This window comes from Citrus clementina, unplaced genomic scaffold (genome assembly GCF_000493195.1).
Source record: "Citrus clementina cultivar Clemenules unplaced genomic scaffold, Citrus_clementina_v1.0 scaffold_2, whole genome shotgun sequence".
Taxonomy (NCBI): Eukaryota; Viridiplantae; Streptophyta; class Magnoliopsida; order Sapindales; family Rutaceae; genus Citrus; species Citrus x clementina.
Window position 1 is genome coordinate 5,318,914 of NW_006262688.1, and position 19,502 is coordinate 5,338,415.

General features: G+C 33.6%; 1 protein-coding gene and 1 pseudogene across 1 annotated transcript; both read left to right on the top strand.

Annotated features, from left to right (window-relative positions):
• The first annotated feature begins 3,733 nt into the window (after window positions 1-3,733).
• LOC18053033 lies at window positions 3,734-6,104 on the top strand (annotated as a pseudogene).
• A 9,247-nt stretch (window positions 6,105-15,351) lies between these two features.
• LOC18053035 (G-type lectin S-receptor-like serine/threonine-protein kinase RLK1) lies at window positions 15,352-19,046 on the top strand. Its single transcript, XM_024191759.1, has one exon. It carries the CDS (start codon window positions 16,522-16,524, stop codon window positions 18,967-18,969), a length of 2,448 nt encoding a protein of 815 aa, XP_024047527.1. The 5' UTR covers window positions 15,352-16,521; the 3' UTR covers window positions 18,970-19,046.
• Window positions 19,047-19,502: the final 456 nt, after the last annotated feature.

Genomic DNA, 19,502 nt, shown 5'->3' on the forward strand with positions numbered 1-19,502 from the left:
GCAAAGCTTGTCATAAACATTGCTACCGCTTCATTTACAGTTGTGAGAAATGCAACTTCTATCTCGGTATCACATGCGCTGCATTACGACCTTCGATACAATATGAAGGTCATGACCATATTCTTACTCTTTTCGAGAAATTATATTTCATCCCAAAATGGGCGGCCTGCAATTTTGCCTCTTGTGATGCCTCTGTTCTGCGTTGTTTGAAATGCAATTGTTGACGCCGAAATCTAGTCGAGTTAGATAGCAGCTTGATAACTAACCCTTGCATCAATATTAAATTTGTTAGGTGAGGAAACAGTTTGCCAATAGTCAAGGATGCCACGAACACTTGAAATCACAAAGGACAGTAAGGCCCTTTGAAGTTTAAGCCAGTTTATGGGTTTAAAAAAAGTAATAATTTCTAGTTTTTTATGAAAAATAATCTCCAAGCTAAATTATGATGGAAAAAATAAAATAAAATAAAATAAAATTTCCATCAGAGAGTCAAACACCCCTTTCCTTTGAATTTTCTAGGATTTTTATAGAAGTTAGATCCTCCTCCCTAGAATTCTGAAGAAGTCCACTAATTTTCAGACCACTAAGAATATGATCCCTAATATTTCAAAGAAAATAAGTGAGTTTTGTTTTGAGTGAGTCTTACTTCCTGGTGATTAGGAGGTAACAAAAGAAGGCTCAATCGTACACGATATATTCGACGATTTTACAACAGAGGAGGCAGAAAAAATAAAGGACATTCTCACAGAGATTCCTGAGAAAATAATATACATTAGAGAGAAATATCTTATACTAACATTGAAAATAAATTGATTTTTCAGAAATGTCTCCTTATTCGGATGAGGTCTTGTTACAATTTATGGTAATGCTGAAGGGATTCTAATGAAAAGATTGTCACCGTTGATGATTACAAAATCTCTAGGAAGTTAGCTCCAATTCTAGAAAAAGTTGCTAAACAAATATGGGGATACTATTGATTCCGATTGTGCTTTAAGCTCTGGTCTTGTGACGGCCCTCCTTTAAAGATTATGCGGGGTTGTGCAGAGGGCATGGGGGTCAACACACATATTAAGGACATCACGGATGAATTAATATTCAATTGGTGGCACTGTCTCAAAGTTGTGCAGCTTGGTGGGTTTAAATTTGATTTTGCCTTTAATCACTTGAATAGAATAGTGGATGCTTGTTGCGTATTGATGATGCTGAAAGTTTCAAGGACATTGACCTATACAAGCTCTGTTGATGCCCAAAAACAACCTTAACAGCGTTTTTTTTTTGGGTTGGGAGGGGGGGGGGGGGGGCGGTTGTTTGTGTTGGGGGGAACAGCATGAACTGAGCCTATATAGCGTGTTGATCAAATTTTACAACCTGCCATTCATAGAAACGGGTTAGGACTCTCCGATGGGGTTCCAACGAAAACCCTCTGATGCTAAAATCAGATCTTTGGTATAAAGGGGTATTTAATTAATATAGAAATTATACATAAAAATGTAAATTGTAGTGCTATCCAGTTATCATAGAAAAGGTTCAGAACCCCCTCCTCTCTTTCTCTGGTTTTACCTTATATTGGCCCCCCAAATAGTTGTCCATTTTCTCCCTTTTATGCGGTAGCGGAGCCATCAACTCTTCATTCTAGGATCAACATGCCACCATTAACGGTTTACTTTAGGTAGAAACCACCTATCAACAAGCTCCATAAGCAGAAAGCTCATCTTACTCCAAGAGATTGAGAAACTAACAGCAACACTGGAGAAACGCGAGAAGCAAATACAAGATTTGATGTCTAGTCATCAGACCAAGAACAGAGAAAGACTATGCTCTTTGTATTCTTTAGTTTCGAAAGAGGAAAAATTAGTATCCTTTTCAATTTAAAAATAGATTAAAAAATGGTAGAATAACATTATTTTATTTGACTACTTTTTTTCATCTAAATATAAAAGTAATTTAAATCACATATAATTTTGTAATAATTTTCTCATTAAAATAAGATATGTAGAGGGCATTTTGGTGGGTTCTGACCTCTATAAATTGATAAACATTAGGACCATATAAAATCTATTAATTAAAAGATGTATTAATAAATCGATAAATTAATAATTTACTAATTTGTACAGTGTATTAGTACAATTCAATCAACATATATTTAATACACTAAAACTTGATGGTATTTTACCAATCTAATCAATTGAATATGAATTAATCCATTAAATATATGTTAAACTAACCAAAAAATAAATTCATTGCACAAAGCTAAGGATAATACAATAGCTTTAAATTCTGTTATGCCCAAGAAAGAAAAAGTTAGCGCTCTACCATGAACACATCAACAACACTTCATAAATTTTATTAGAATTCGAGAATATACGAGTAATATTTGATTGTAAAAAAAAAAAGAAAAGAAAATCAATACTTTTAGATGTAATAAGAAAAATTAGAGATGAGTAATAAGAAAAATTAGAAATGAGATCCAACTAAGTTACAATTTCAAGAAAAAAAATAGTAATAATAGTCATATTCTAATTAATAAAATATCATAACTAATTATATTTGTAATTTATTATGTGAATGGGACCACAGAGTTGTATAAGAGATTTATGGAAAAATATTTCTTCTTAACTTAGCCTATTGTACCAAGTTAGAACCATAAAATACTATTATATAATAGAGATTATTAATTTATAAAGCTCATCGGTCTCAATATCCCTTAATTAACCTCGGTCGAACTAATTTCCTTACATGACTCTTGGATTTTTTTGACTAATCACTTTTTTTCCAAGCTGGCTAATCAGATCTTCACTAAAATTTTTGTTAGGTTTATATGGTTTTTACCATCTTGTGCTGGTCCTATGTAAAAACTTCGTTGTGAAATAGTTGTCGTACGTTGCGAAGGCTTTGTAAAAGAAAAAAGAAATAAAGCTATAAGACAAAATACATGCGGCGTACAAGGAGAAACTTAACATAACGAAATTATAAATGTTGTTAAGTTGCATTATAATATAACTTATATTATCCCGAAGTTGTTATAAGAAACTCAAGAGTAAATATTGATCAAATGTAACGTTTGAATAGTTGTAATATTGATTGACTGGAGCTGCCCACCCATCTCATCGACCTCAAAATCTCCTCCCCTCATTCTTGAAAAGTTAAAGTCGAGTGATCAAATCTCCGTGTACATGTGAGAGTTTATTTATTTATTATTTTCATTAATTTTAGATTTTGAGTTGGATTTCAACTTTTATAAGTCAGGGCAAATTCTAGGAAACATCCCGCTGGACTTTACGTCCCAGCATACACTTTAGATTGAATCCTCTGCAATTAAGGAAGGAAAAATGCTTTCAGCTTATAACTTCTGCTTAACTAACTTTGAGTGATCAAAGTCAATTCACCGTGATCCTCGACTTTAATGTTGCCCCGTTGTCGCCTTGTCGTGGCGAGATTATTCAAAGATAGAAACTAAAAGAAGCAAATTACAAATTAATAACAACATTGTAATATTACTTTTCTATTTTGGATGATATGTAATATTACTTTTCTATTTTTTGACTTGTAAATGTTTCTCTCCCCATGGTTCTCATTTCATGATTTATTTTAACCATTTTTGCCCATGATTACGATATATAATTTCTTAAAGTGTTTATCGAAATAGCTATTGCAATGGCTTCTGCTAGATTGTACTTCAGATTCTTACTATTTCAGCTTCCATATTATATACATTTATCCATTGCTCAAAACAATGGAACTGTACCCGTGGGCGCAACTCTCACAGCAGGCAGTACCAGCTTTCGGTGGCTTTCTCCTTCTGGTGATTTTGCATTTGGATTTCGCCAGCTTGATGAAGAAAACAGCAGCAATGATCTCTTCTTGCTTTCAATTTTTTACAACAAAATACCTGAAAAAACCGTTGTCTGGTACACAGATAATAAAGATCAAAATCCTGCTGTCCCAAGAGGATCACAAGTAAAGCTTACTGCTGATCAAGGGCTAGTGCTTAATGATCCTCAAGGCAAACAAGTTTGGAGCTCTAAAATTGATATTGGTACAGTCGCTGTTGGCCATATGAATGATACAGGGAATTTTATGCTTGCAAGCAGCAGCTCTAGCAGGTTATGGGACAGCTTCAGCAATCCTACAGATACATTGCTGCCAGGCCAAACGATGGAGACTGAACAAGGGCTTTTTTCCCGAAAATCGGACACCAATTCTCGCGAGGACTGTTCCAATTTCGCTTGCTTAAAGACGGTAATCTTGTCCTTAATATTGCAAACTTGCCTACTGATTTTGCTTATGATGCTTACTACATTAGTCATACTTATGATGGTGCCAATTCATCAAATTCTGGTTACCGAGTGATGTTCAGTGAGTCTGGTTACATGTACATATTGAAAAGAAATAGCCAGAGGTTTGATCTAACAACAGGAAGGGTAGTTCCAGCTGCAGACTTTTACCATAGAGCAACTCTCAATTTTGATGGTGTTTTCGCCCAATATTATTATCCAAGGCATGGTAATGGTAACTGGTCTGTTGTCTGGTCTCAGCCTGACAATATTTGTGTTAATATTGATGGAGAATTGGGAAGTGGTGCTTGTGGATTTAACAGTATTTGCAGCTTAAATGGTGATAAAAGGCCAATGTGTGATTGCCCAAAAGGGTATTCTTTACTTGATAAGACTGACAAATATGGAAGCTGCAAAGCGGATTTTGATTTAAGTTGCAATGGAGGAGGGCAGGGTTATAACAAAGAATTGTTTGATGTTTATGAGCTTAAAGAAACTGATTGGCCTATGTCAGACTACGATTTTTTCAGTCCCTATGATGAAGAGCAGTGCAAAAGCACTTGCTAGAGTGATTGTTTCTGTGCTGTGGCTATTTTTCGAGATGAAAGCTGCTGGTTGAAGAGGCTGCCTCTCTCCAATGGCAGAGCAGATACCAGTGTGACTGGCAAAGCCTTTATCAAATATAGAAAAGGTGACGATCCTAGTCCTCCATTAGTCCCTCGTCCTCCGGATCCTGAAGACAAGAAGAAAAGGAAGATGATGAATGCCACAGGATCAGTACTCTTAGGAAGCTCCGTGTTTGTGAATTTTGCATTGGTTTGTGCATTTGTTCTTGGTTTTTTCTTCATCTATAAGAAGAAATGGATAAGAAACAGTCCAGGCGATGGCACCATTGAAACAAATTTGCGTTGTTTTAGCTACAAAGAGCTTGAGGAAGCTACAGATAACTTCAAGGAAGAAGTCGGCAGAGGATCTTTTGGTATTGTTTACAAAGGTGTAATTCAAACAACAAGAACAAGTACCACTGCAGTTGCAGTCAAGAAATTGGATATAGTGTTTCAAGATGGTGAAAGAGAATTCAAGAATGAAGTCTTCGTGATTGGCCAGACTCATCACAAGAATCTTGTTCGGTTGCTAGGGTTCTGTGATGAAGGCCAGAACAGGTTGTTGGTGTATGAGTTCTTGAATAATGGAACATTAGCGAGTTTCCTTTTCGGAAACTTGAAGCCTAACTGGAACCTCAGAACTAACATTGCATTTCAGATTGCAAGAGGGCTTTTGTACCTACATGAAGATTGCAGCTCTCAGATCATCCATTGTGATATGAAGCCTCAGAATATATTGCTTGATGATCACTACAATGCTCGGATATCGGACTTTGGTTTGGCAAAGCTTTTGACATTGAATCAGAGCAAAACTATTAAGACGTCTATAAGAGGAACAAAAGGGTATGTAGCTCCTGAATGGCTTAGGAACTCAAAAATCACAGCAAAGGTTGATGTGTACAGCTTTGGTGTTTTGTTGCTAGAAATCATTGCCTGCAGGAAAAGTTTTGATATTGAAATGGTTGAAGAGTATGCAATTTTAACAGATTGGGCTTTTGATTGCTATAGAAATGGGAAATTGGATGCTTTGGTTGGGGGAGACATGGAAGCCATGAACGATGTAGAATGTTTAGAGAAGCTTGTGATGGTTTCCATTTGGTGCATTCAAGAGGATCCATCTCTTAGACCAACAATAAAGAAAGTTTTAAAGATGCTTGAAGGGGTTGTTGAAGTGAGTGTTCCCCCAAATCCATATCCATTTAGTAGCTCTATGGGTTGCTATTGATTTTTGGCTAGGTGTTTATTCAATTTGTATTTATTTATTGTTAATTGCAATGTCAAATTTGCTTTCTCTTTTTTTCTGAAAAAAAAATTGTAACTTAATAAATAAACTAATCGCCTTTAACGATTAATTGATAATTACTACGGAGAGGAATTGTCATGACCTAACTTAGAGCTAGTGAGATAGTGTCCGCTTTGGGTCTTAATAAGGTCTGCACAATTTTGTTTATGGGGTTCTTATACACCCCAAAATGCATCTTGCCAATTAAAGTATGGATCACCTCTTATATATCTAGCATCTCTTCCATACTTTGCCGACATGGGATTCGCCTAAGGTGTTATATTTAACAAAGCCCGCACTGTTTTGTTTTTGGGGTGGCCATACACCCCAAAACGCGTTTTGCTAATTAAGGTGTGGATCACTCTTTATAAACTTGGCATCTCTCTCGTACTTTATCGATGTAGGATTCGCTTAGAGTTTTACGGGAAAATTCATTACAAGTTAAAAATTATTACATGCCTAGTAAATTCAAGTTCTCAAAACAATCCGGCCCCCTTATTCTTCAGAATCAACTTCAGAGCATCGCTTACGAGCGCTGCCTCTGTTCTGGATTTCTCCGGATGATAAGTAGATATTACCTGCCGTGTTTGCTTCTTCAGTTCCTCTAGTTTTGCCATTGCTCATCAATCACTCTTGTAGCTGCAGCGTGTCCTCATGAAGCTTGTATAGTTCACTCTTGTCGTCATTTTTAATTCTGCAACGAGCATCCGCTGTTCTTGTAACCATCCAACCGTACTTGGTGTTCCATTGAGACATAATTGCTCGATTTTCTTTATGTGCCAATGTTAATTAACCTAGGTACATATATGAAGTGAGCAATTATATTGTATTTTTTATTTTGGATTAATTTGCATCATCATTTTGGCCAATTCCATTTTTTTCTTTTCCCCGACTTCCAAAAGATGTTTATACTATTTTGTTCTTGAATGAAATTCCAATTTCATTTCTTATTTTTTTTCTTGCATCCCGTCCCATTTCTTTTTCCGGATTTCAAAAGATGTGTATACTACATCTTGAATAAAAATCCAATTTCATTTCTTATGTTTTCTTAAAGCAATGCAACACGTTTCAAATTGAACTGAAATTAGTACATAGTTGAAAAAAATACTTTTCATTAAGAAAAGGAACAATTAAGTTTAAAAACCTCATATTCATGCATGCTTGACAAGTTTGAAGAAATGCATGTCATCAACCCAAGTCAAACACGCGTGCTTGTGGTTTGATGAGATCTTCTGAGATGGTACCTAAAACAAATGGTGGAATTGAGTCAATTGACTGGATTAATTTATAAGAATTCAAATTAAATCCAAATCAAATCGAACCCAACCAAGTCGGTTGATTTTGGTTTTTGGTTTGGGAAAATTGGGATTTCGTGCTATTTTAAGTTTATTGCATAAAGCAAATTAATTTCATTTTATCATACATGAATTTAGAAACTTAAATGATTCAAACGAAGATAATGAAATTCATTTCACAGTATATATTTACACATGCACTGAACATACAAAATACGTTTTTAAAAAATAGGAACTCAAATTGTAAAAACAGTTTTTAACAAGAATCAAAGTGCCAGTCACCCAAGGGTGGGGCAAAGTTCCTAATGTTCCTTAACTAGTGTTCTTTAATTGTATTCTTCAGTCCGGGAGAAAATGTAGGGTGCGTTTGCTGATGTTCCTTAATTAGTTTTTTTTACTCTTAATTTAGAGAAGGAGAATGATGTTTTTGATGTTATTTTTTAAAAATAAAAATTACTTGATAATTTGTTTTCAAAACAGCATATAAAAATAAAAACAGTAAAATTGCGTTTGATTGTTTATCTGAAAATGTGAAAAATAATAACAACTTGGTTGTTTGTCTTAAAATATAGAATTTTTTATAAAAAATTTCTTCAATTTATTTATACATTTTATCTTCTATTATTATATTTTTAATCAAAATGAAATCAAATTTCATATAGTAATAATAATTTTCAGAAAACCCTCTCATAATTTATTAAGTTTAAGAAATTAAAATAAAATAATAAATGTAGAATTAATTAGCATATAACAAAATAAAAATTCTTATTATAATTATATTTATTATAGAAATTTAAATAGTTCATTTGTGCTAATTATATTTTACAACACAAAATATAAAATACAAAAGAGTAGAAAATATTTGCATCCAAAACATGCCCAAGTATCTACATCTATCACTTCAACATGAAGGGCGTTTCCTACAAATAAAAAAAAAAAAAGGCTATATGATATTTAATAATAATAAGATCAGAAACTCAAATATATAACAAATAGAAATTGACATAAACATTATTGAGGGGATAAGGTGGAAGTAATTGAATAAAGAATTAATAAAATAGTAATTGAATAAATAAGATGGTGGGCCAGGCACCAATTTTTTGCCTTATCTTTTTTATATTCTTCATTGTTCTTCAAAAAGTCAAGAACTCCAATTTGGCTTTCTAGAGTTTTCTTTACAAAAGTTAAAAAATATATATTTTATTCTCTAATTTTTTACTAATTATCAGAAAATAACTTAACTAAACATGTTTTGTGTTTTTCATTTTTGAAAAATAAAAAACACTCAATAAAAAAGATTACCAAATGCACCCTTAGTATCCTTTCAATTTATTACATATGGAACAAAAAAGGGGGTAGAATAACATTATTTTAAGTAACTATTTTATTTTCACTTATATCGTGTCACGTATCAATAAAGGTACCACAAATTTGAAGACTTCTGATATATGCAATAAAAATAGATAAAGAAATCACAAAAAATAAAAACATATGAGTCATATGATAGATAAATAGATAAAAAGCCAGATTAAATCATAAAGAAAAAGAACGACTGAGATCTCCTAACTAAAGTCTCTATAAACAGAAATATTGAATTGCTTAAAAGAGATCCAAATATAAATTCTTAGGATAGATTAAATTGATTATAAAAACACTGTTCATACTCAAGATTATATTTCTCCTAGATTTTATTATATTTTTTAAGGAACTAAACACTAATTTGACCTCAGAGTGCCTTTTGCAGGTACCGGAAGGTTGTTTGAAAGCTTGGATTCTTGAAGATGAAGGACATAATCATCATTGTGAGGTACTGAAGGAAATTTGCTCGTTCGGTCTATATATAACAGTAACTTAGCTCACGTATAATTTTGTAATAAATTTTTTATCAAAATAGTAGGTAAAGAATATATTTTAGTAGGTTAGAATGTCGCTTCTTTCTCCTGATCCATTAATTAACTCCCATATGAACTAATTTCCTGACCTGATTTTGTTTTCTTTGGACTAATTCATCCAAGCCGGCTAATCAAATTATCACTAGATTTTTCTTTTTTAAGATTTATATGGTTTTTTCTATCTTGTGGTGGCCCTATGTTAGAAACTTTGTTGTGAAATTATTGTCGTATGTTCCAAGAGTTTAATTTGTAAGACAAGTTTTGGAGAAAATTTAAGCTATAAAACAAACGCAAGTGTGAAAAGAGGGCACCCACATATACATACATACATACATATATATATATATATATATAGAGAGAGAGAGAGAGAGAGAGAGTAGTTTTCTAGTTCAGGATCTTAAAGTGCGGGAAAAGTCCGGAAAAGTTTTAAAATCACGAGGTTTTAAAGACTTACAACTTGAAGTGCTTAAACCGCATGATTTATGCGTTTTTTCTAACGTTCCCGCACTTCAAAATTCTGGACTGGAATATATATATATTCGTATATATGTATGTATGTATGTATTGAAATGTAAATTACGCAACCCAAGAGGGGGTGAATTGAGTTTTTTAAAAAAATTATGCAATACAATTCTCACAACAAATTAATCTAACGCCTTAATGGAATAGAAAACAATAAATTCAAAAAAGCATAATAATAAAAGAGTAAGGGATGATAAAAACAAACACACATATTTTTACGTGGTTCGGCAATCCCCGCCTACGTCTATGCCTCCAAGCCAACCAAGCTCAAGGATTTCACTATTCAAACCTCCCAAGACTTCAAGTTCTTACAATTGACTTCCAAGGTGTCAATGAACCTTTACAATCAAGAGATTATTTCCCCAATCTTTTTACACAAGTGTTTTTCACACTTATACACGCACAAATTTGATAAGAAAAATATGAATACAACAAAAACTCTCTTGGAGAGTGGATATGCAAATAATAGTTAAAAAATGATTCAATCTATAATGATTTGCGTTTTGGAAGCTCAATATATGTTATATGATCTTATATTTGCTTGCATTTGTTCTTAAAATGAAGTTGAAGTTGAGTTTTTATAGTTAAACCCCGAAAACTAGTCGTTATAGACAAATTCCAACAACCAAGTGGTTAGCTGCTTGATTTATCCAGCTAGCCGCTTGTAACAGTGATATTATCGTTAAAATTTGATTTTTACTACAGTACCACTGTTCATAAAAAATTACACTTTGACCCACAACTGTCTATAATTCTATTATGGCCTAAAATGTTATAAAACTTTACAAATAGGTCCAATTTCATAATTTCTTAATAATGATTGTCTTTCTAAAAACTTTTTGAAATTATGCTATGGCCCCAAATATATTATTATTTTTTAAAGAGGTCCTTTTTCAAAATTTAACATAATACCCATATTTTTCAAATGTCTCAAAACTTTTCACTTTAGTCCAAATTGTTCATAAATTATAGTATGGCCTAAAAATTTCAAATATTTTCAAAAAGGTCTAACTTCGGAATTCAAAATAATACTTATTAAAATCAAAGATTGCAAAACTTTCCATTTAAGTCCAAAATACTCAAAACCACAAAATACTTTATCTTATAAAGATAAAACATTTTAGTTTATGAAAAGTAATTAATTAAATTAATCTCTTGAGCTTCTCAAATGCTAAATCATGCATCAATTAAATCATATCGGCTTTACAAGAATTTATCGCAATAATTTGTCCGTTGAGCTTTAAGCTTTATTCTTGATTTCACCGTTATCTGTTGAGTGTCTTGAGCTTGATTTCACTTGATTCACTTGCATAAATATTACCCTTCAAAAACTAGTGAAAATGTGAAATACAATATTTATTAAATCACTTAATACACATGTTTGTTATCATCAAAATTACATTATGTATAGCCCTTTAGGCTAATATGTATGTATGTATGTATGTATGTATGTATGTATGGAGTCATTCTCTAATGCAGGTGCGCTTTTTTTTTCATGTGGACACGCTTTTAAACCATAAGATTTAATAGAGTTAGATTTTCATTTTATTAAACCACACAACTTTATAGTGAATTAAAAAAAAACTCTATTAAACAGCACGGCTTAACATGTGTCTGCATTTAAAAAATGAGAGTACCAGCGCTATGGAGTGCATATATTTGATGTAAATCTTGTTAGATATAAGATATTAAGTGTGATATTGAGTAAATTAACACATTTATTTTCCTTGTCAAATTAGGGCCTAAGAATTTTAACGCGGTTTTTAAATGAGTTGTGTTTGGATCAAGATAAATTTGACATTAGATGAACAAGACCCGGTGATCCATTTTACTAGCTTTAGTGGAAACTAACTCAACATACATAGTTGACTTTTATTATTACTATTTACTGCATATGGAACAGTGATTAACCATGCAATGAATCTTTAATTAATTAGCTGATATTTTTATAAAAAAGTACTATACATAGAATCAATAAATTAATTAGTTCTTTATTTTTATTAGAAAAGAAATTAAATTACAAACTTTTGAATCTGCCAGATCCACTTAAAAACTAATCACTCGCTCATTTTCTGCAATTCATTCAATAATGTAATTTATTGATGTTGATTTGAATTTTAATCGAATGAGAAATTAAGTTGTATTGCTAAATTATATTTCACATTGGGAAAGCCCAAATAATATTGAATTGCTAGGAGCCATGCATACAGAGTAAATTTAAAAGGATTGAGATTCTCTCCTGATCTGAGTACTTCTGATCTTTTATAGATCTTGTGCCACCTTTATTTTAGTATTAATGAATGGTTAAGATTTAACTACTTTTTCTTTTTCATTTATTAACCATCAATCATATTAAATAACACTTGCTCAGATAAAAATCAGATCAGGAGAGGATCCTGATCCAATTTAAAAACTCACGCTGAAAAAATAAATATTTTGTATTTAATTAAAAATGATAAAAAAGCAAAAGACCTAGAAAACGCTGACAAATAAAATGTACGAAAATACTGTATGAACTCATTATTTTTATCAGCGTTCTTTTTAAATTTTCATCTGTTATTGTCTATTAATATTTCAGTAATGTTAGGGATCTCAACATTTAAGTCTCAACTTGAGTTCTAATGCTATATGTTATTTATTTATTAGATGATTATATTCATAATTTGAAATTACTAAATCACCATCTAATGGATGAATGCCACATCAATTAGGACTCAAATTTGGACTTAAATGTTGGGATGTCTAGTATTACTCTATTTCCTATTCCTTCTACCTGACACATAATTTTTTTTTTTAAAAAAAAACTTAAATACAGACGGCATAGTTACCTATCACATATTTTAACACTAGGAAACCCAATCAAGTCTTTGAAAAATTATACTTAGTGATATACACTAAGTAGTTGCATAATATTATAGCTGAAATGGAACGAAGAGGAATTGTTGTTTCCTTTATTTTTATTTCTCTAGTTTTATTATGGAAAGAAAATGGACCTAAGTGTTGGCAGAATTATTATACCTTATCATTTCATGTATATTTGATAAAATCTATAGAGACTTATAATTAGTTTATTAATTATTGTTTAACAATAATATAATTCATGTAAAGATGTTTACTAACTTATTGATTTGATTATTATGAACTAAGATGAAAATTGAAAAGAGATTTTGTGTCTCCGTATAGTTAAGAGAAACAAATAAAGCAAAGCTCTTTTAATGGGCCAAAAGCTAAAAGATTTATTTGGTATTTCATTAACTTCTTTCGTATTAGGCCAAAAATTCATAGTTCAAGCTTTTAATAATAATAATGCAATTTGAGATGGATAAGTTGTTTTACTATTTGCACACTTAAAATGATTTTCATTTTGAGATTTAAGATAGGTGGGATTGATTAGGATCCTCTTTTTATCTTATCTTTTCCCTAGTAAAATTCACTCAAGTGATTCATGATTAATAAATTAAAATACAAATATAGTTAAACCTTATTCCTACATTAGCACTAAAGACAAGTGGCTCAATATTTTTAAAAACTTGGAATAGTTTAGATAGAGAAGATTCAATCCAGTTGGGTTATGGAAAGGATTGGAGAGTATGAGTGAGAGAGATAAAAGTTGAATCTTCAATCTCTATTCTCAATAAAAATAAAAGTAAATTTTATGGGTATTGACAAAAATTTAGTATTAAACCAATTGATTGTGTCAAAAATTAGCAAAAAAAAAAAAAAATTACCATCTTCGAGAGATCACCATTCAATCATTGCAGTAAAATCAACTTGAAAACATGAGACCAAACATAGCTATCGAGAAATCAAATCCAATTGAATGATTTACTATAAATCCCTCTTGTTGTCTTTGAAAATTCAACAATATAAAATTATCTTAGAAATTCTTAAAATAAAAGAGAGAAAAAAAAGTGAAAAAGATTAAAAAGAAAAAAGAAAAGCAACGCGAGGAGAGGGACCGACAAGAAGAGAGAGAAAGTAACTTTCAAATTAAGGCTTATATGTTGAAAATTCGAAACCTAGGATTTTTTTTAAAATTTTGAAGAACAATATGGACTATTGTGTAATTGATCCAAAATTGTGGCAGGGTGCAACGAAGGCAAGAAATTTTATCCAGTAGTCTTCAATGTAATTATTGAAAAAGAAAAAAGAAAATTGACTGACTAGGAAAAATGATAAATTCTTTGCAGCTGAGCCGAGGAAATATTCTTTCAACTTCTGCGTAATTGACTTTGACTAAATCAAACGGTTCTTATGTTGGCCCGTTGTCGAAGTAAGATTATTCAAAGACAGAAAGAACTGAGAAGCAGAGTCGACCAATTAATAACAACGCCGCGTCATCATTTACATGTACTTCTGCTTTTCTATTTTTTGACTTGTAAATGTTTTTCTCCTCATCATCTCTCACGATTCATGAAGTCTTTTTCCAAAAGAGAAAAGCGTGTATACAGCCGGCCATCATCTCAGCATTTGAGCAGGTTAAGTGGATTTCACTATAGATCTCACTAAAGAGTAAACTTATTTCTTTTTAAATAAAAAATAGTGGATATCATCAATTATTTTAATGACTTTTGCCTATCATCATGTTATACAATTTTTGTTGTTCGGACTTTGATCGGTACTGTTTGTAAAAGGCACATGTAAAGTACGTTTACTCGTAAATTTTAGGATAGTATTTATTACGTTTCCAAAAATATTCTTAACTTTGGATGTTTAAGGCAAAATGAAGTTGTTTTTTGCGATCACTCTAAATTCATGCAAATAATGGTATGATGTGCCCCAAAATGGCAAGAATCAATCATATGATATGATTACTAGCACAATTATTTTCTTCAAATTGCTTGGTGTTGCTCGTTTTCTACTAAGTTCCACTTTAATTGCAACTACACTTTCTCATCACCCTCAAGTATCCTTAGTAACAAACATACAAACTGAACTAGCTCTCAAAACTCGAACACACAGCCAACACCTCCGGCCATCGCCACCACCACCGCCACCATTATCACCACTTCTATATCATGTCCAACATTCATGCTATGCATAAGCTGCCGTGTTTTGGCCATAAAAGCTTTGCGGTTTCATCATTTCCTGTTATTCAGCACTAGCTAGCTAGAGGTATAGTTTTCTGGTTTGTTTTTATCTTTCAACTTAAATTTTTTGAGTTTTCATTTGATTGTTTGTTCAATGAAATCCTACCGTATGATGCTCCCTGGATAAAGTTCTCGCAAGCACTGCAACAAACATCACCGTTCTCTTGAAGAATCAAGAAATGCTGGTGACAAAAATGTTTCAGTTTCTTTCTTTCCACCAATTGTACCTTGGTGATAACACAGCGCACATGAGACGACTACTCACATTTAGCTCAGTAGTAGTAGGAATGTTTTGGATTCCTTTCTTTCTTACAGGCGTCACAGGAAAACAGAGTTGAGTTATCTGCACCAAGTGTTTCAGTACAACAGTTGGTGGTAGTGAGACTGGATCACCACACTGGATGTGGTAGTTGATCTCACACTTAACACAACGAGCACAAAAATTACCCACAATATCCAAACCACGTGCTTCTCAGTTACCTTTGCTGCAATATCCAAACCACATGCTTTGTACTTAATGTAACATATGTGAATTAAATAAATGAATAAAAATGAGGCGGTTAAAAGTTAGAATTAGTAAAAGAAAAGAGCTGGAAAACAGAGATACATGTGTGAGAGAGTGAGAGAGAAGCTGCCAAACCGACCCAACTACAGACCCGAACACCCGACCCGTTTAACCCGAAATCAACCCGGCCATATCTCCCATTTCCTGCCACCGTTTCGGCCGAGAAAGGTACCAAATGGAAGATTAGAATCTGCCCGTGGTTTCTCGGCCATCATAGCCGCCGAAAACCAACCGGAACGCCGGCGATCGAAGCTTGAAAACCCGCGGCTCCGCCCGTTTTCGTCGCCATTGATTCCACCGGTTTTTGGTGACGTAACCGGCTAGGCTTTGTTCCTCACCCTGTCCTCTGCCATTTCTGACTATCCACTGCCGCCGGGGACATCGTTTTGCTGTTGATCGGCCATTGAAAGACTTATGGCTTTGGGAGCTCGATTCGGAGCCATCGCCGCGCGTGAAAGGTCACCACAGCCACCGTTGGACTCAGTGTGGCCAGAAATTTCTGACTTGAGCTTCCCGGCCAGCGTTGACTAAATTCCAGTGACCGTTTATTTGTTTATTATTTTCATTAATTTTAGATTTTGGGTTGGATTTCAACTTTTATAAGTCCGGGCAAATTCTAGGAAACATCCCGCTGGACTTCACGTCCCAGCATATATTTTAGATTGAATCCTCTGCAATTAAGGGAGGAAAAATGCTTTCAGCTTATAACTTCTGCTTAATTAACCTTGAATGATCAAAGTCAATTCACTGTGATCCTCGAGTTCAATGTTACCGCGTTGTCGCCTTGTCGTGGCAAGACTATTCAAAGATAGAAACTAAATGAAGCAAGTTATCAATTGATAACAATATTGGCTGTCAAAGTTTTACTTTTCTATTTTTTAACTTGTCAATGTTTCTTTCTTTCCTCTTGGTTCTCATTTCATGATTCATTCTAACCATTTTGCCTATGATTACGATATATAATTTCTTAAAGTGTTTATCCAAATAGCTATTGCAATGACTTCTGCTAGATTGTACTTCATATTCTTATTATTTCAGCTTCCATATTTTTCACATTTAGCCATCGCTCAAAACAATGGAACTGTGCCTGTGGGTGCAACTCTCACAGCAGGTACTAATAGCTCTCCGTGGCTTTCTCCTTCTGGTGATTTTGCATTTGGATTTCACCAGCTTGACGAAGAAAACAACACCAATGACCTCTTCTTGCTTTCAATATTTTACAACAAAATACCTGAAAAAACTGTTGTCTGGTACACAGATAATAAAGATCAAAATCCTGCTGTCCCAAGAGGATCACAGGTAAAGCTTACTGCTGATCAAGGGCTAGTGCTTAATGATCCTCAAGGCAAACAAGTTTGGAGCTCTAAAATTGATATTGGTACAGTCGCTGTTGGCCATATGAATGATACAGGCAATTTTGTGCTTGCAAGCAGCAGCTCTGGCAGGTTATGGGACAGCTTCAGCAATCCTACGGATACATTGCTGCTAGGGCAAATGATGGAGACTGAACAAGGACTTTTTTCTCGAAAATCGGAGAACAATTTCTCCCGAGGACGGTTCCAATTTCGCTTGCTTGAAGATGGTAATCTTGTTCTCAATATTGCAAATTTGGCTACTGGTTTTGCTTATGATGCTTACTACACTAGTGGTACTTATGATCCTGCAAACTCATCAAATTCCGGTTACCGAGTGATGTTCAATGAGTCTGGTTACATGTACATATTGAGAAGAAATGGCGGGAGGTTTGATCTCACAACAGAAAGAGTAGTCCCAGCAGCAGACTTTTACTACAGAGCAACTCTCAATTTTGATGGTGTTTTCGCGCAATATTTTTATCCAAAGAATGGCAATGGAAACTGGTCTGTTGCCTGGTCTGAGCCTGAAAATATTTGTGTTGATATTGGAGGAGGCTTGGGAAGTGGTGCTTGTGGATATAACAGTATTTGCACCTTAGATAGTGATCGAAGGCCAAGGTGTGCATGCCCGAAAGGGTATTCTTTACTTGATGAGAATGACAGGTACGGAAGCTGCAGGCCAGATTTTGAATTGAGCTGCTGGGGAGGAGGGCAGGGTTATAACAAAGAATTATTTGATTTTCATGAGCTTAAAAATATAAATTGGCCTCAGTCAGACTACGAGCGTTTCAAGCCCTATAATGAAGTGCAGTGCAAAAACACTTGCTTGAGTGATTGTTTCTGTGCTGCGGTCATTTTTAATGACGGTAGCTGCTGGTTCAAGAAGCTGCCTCTCTCCAATGGCATGACAGATAGCCGTATTGCTGGCAAAGCTTTTATAAAATATAAGAATAAAGGTGATGATCCTCCATCAGTCCCTCGTCCTCCGGATCCTGAAGACAAGAAAAAAAGTAAGATGATGAATGCCACAGGATCAGTACTCTTAGGAAGCTCCGTGTTTGTGAATTTTGCGTTGGTTTGTGCATTTGTTCTTGGTTTTTCCTTCATCTATAAGAAGAAATGGATAAGAAACAGTCCAGGCGATGGCACCATTGAAACAAATTTGCGTTGTTTTAGCTACAAAGAGCTTGAGGGAGCTACAAATAACTTCAAGGAAGAAGTCGGCAGAGGATCTTTTGGTATTGTTTACAAAGGTGTCATTCAAACAACAAGAACAAGTACCACTGCAGTTGCAGTCAAGAAATTGGATAGAGTGTTTCAAGATGGTGAAAGAGAATTCAAGAATGAAGTCTTCGTGATTGGCCAGACTCATCACAAGAATCTTGTTCGGTTGCTCGGGTTCTGTGACGAAGGCCAGAACAGGTTGTTGGTGTATGAGTTCTTGAATAATGGAACATTAGCCAGTTTCCTTTTCGGAAACTTGAAGCCTAACTGGAACCTCAGAACTAACATTGCATTTCAGATTGCAAGAGGGCTTCTGTACCTACATGAAGATTGCAGAGCTCAGATCATCCATTGTGATATAAAGCCTCAGAACATATTGCTTGATGATTACTACACTGCTCGGATATCGGACTTTGGTTTGGCAAAGCTTTTGACATTGAATCAGAGCAAAACTATTAAGACGGCTATAAGAGGAACAAAAGGGTATGTAGCTCCTGAATGGTTTAGGAACTCAAAAATCACAGCAAAGGTTGATGTGTACAGCTTTGGTGTTTTGTTGCTAGAAATCATTTCCTGCAGGAAAAGTTTTGATATTGAAATGGGTGAACAGTATGCAATTTTAACAGATTGGGCTTTTGATTGCTACAGAAATGGGAAATTGAATGTTTTGGTTGGGGAAGACAAGGAAGCCATGAATGATATAGAATGTTTAGGGAAGCTTGTGATGGTTTCCATTTGGTGCATTCAAGAGGATCCATCTCTTAGACCAACAATGAAGAAAGTTTTACAGATGCTTGAAGGAGTTGTTGAAGTGAGTGTTCCCCCAAATCCATATCCATTTAGTAGCTCAATGGGCTTATATTGATTTCTGGCTAGGAGTTTATTCAATTTATATTTATTTATTGTTAATTGTGATGTCATATTTGCTTTCTTTTTTTTCAAAGTTAGGAACTTAATAAATAAATTAATCGCCTTTAATATTGATTGGATATTCTAAGTTCTATCATTGCATTTCTTTTAACTCCGACGGAGAGGAAAATTGCCTAGTAATCCTAATCTAAGAAGATGGTATTAAAAAAATAACAATGTAGTAAAATTGACTGGTTTAATTTATAAGAATTCAAATTAAATTCAAATCAAGTCGAACCCAACTAAGTCGGTTTGATTTTGGTTTTTGTTTTGGGACAATTAGGTTTCTGCTATTTTAAATTTATTAAATATAGCAAATTAATTTCATTTTATCATACATGAATTTAGAAACTTGATTGATTCAAACGAAGATAATGAATTTCATTTCACAATAAATATTCTCACATACACCGAACATACAAATTTTAAAATACGTATTTTAAAAAATAGGAACTCAAATTGTAAAAACAATTTTTAACAAGAATCAAA

Excerpts from the sequence above, each read along its gene's own strand:
- LOC18053035 (XM_024191759.1), top strand. The coding sequence starts at position 16,522 with ATGACTTCTGCTAGATTGTACTTCATATTCTTATTATTTCAGCTTCCA.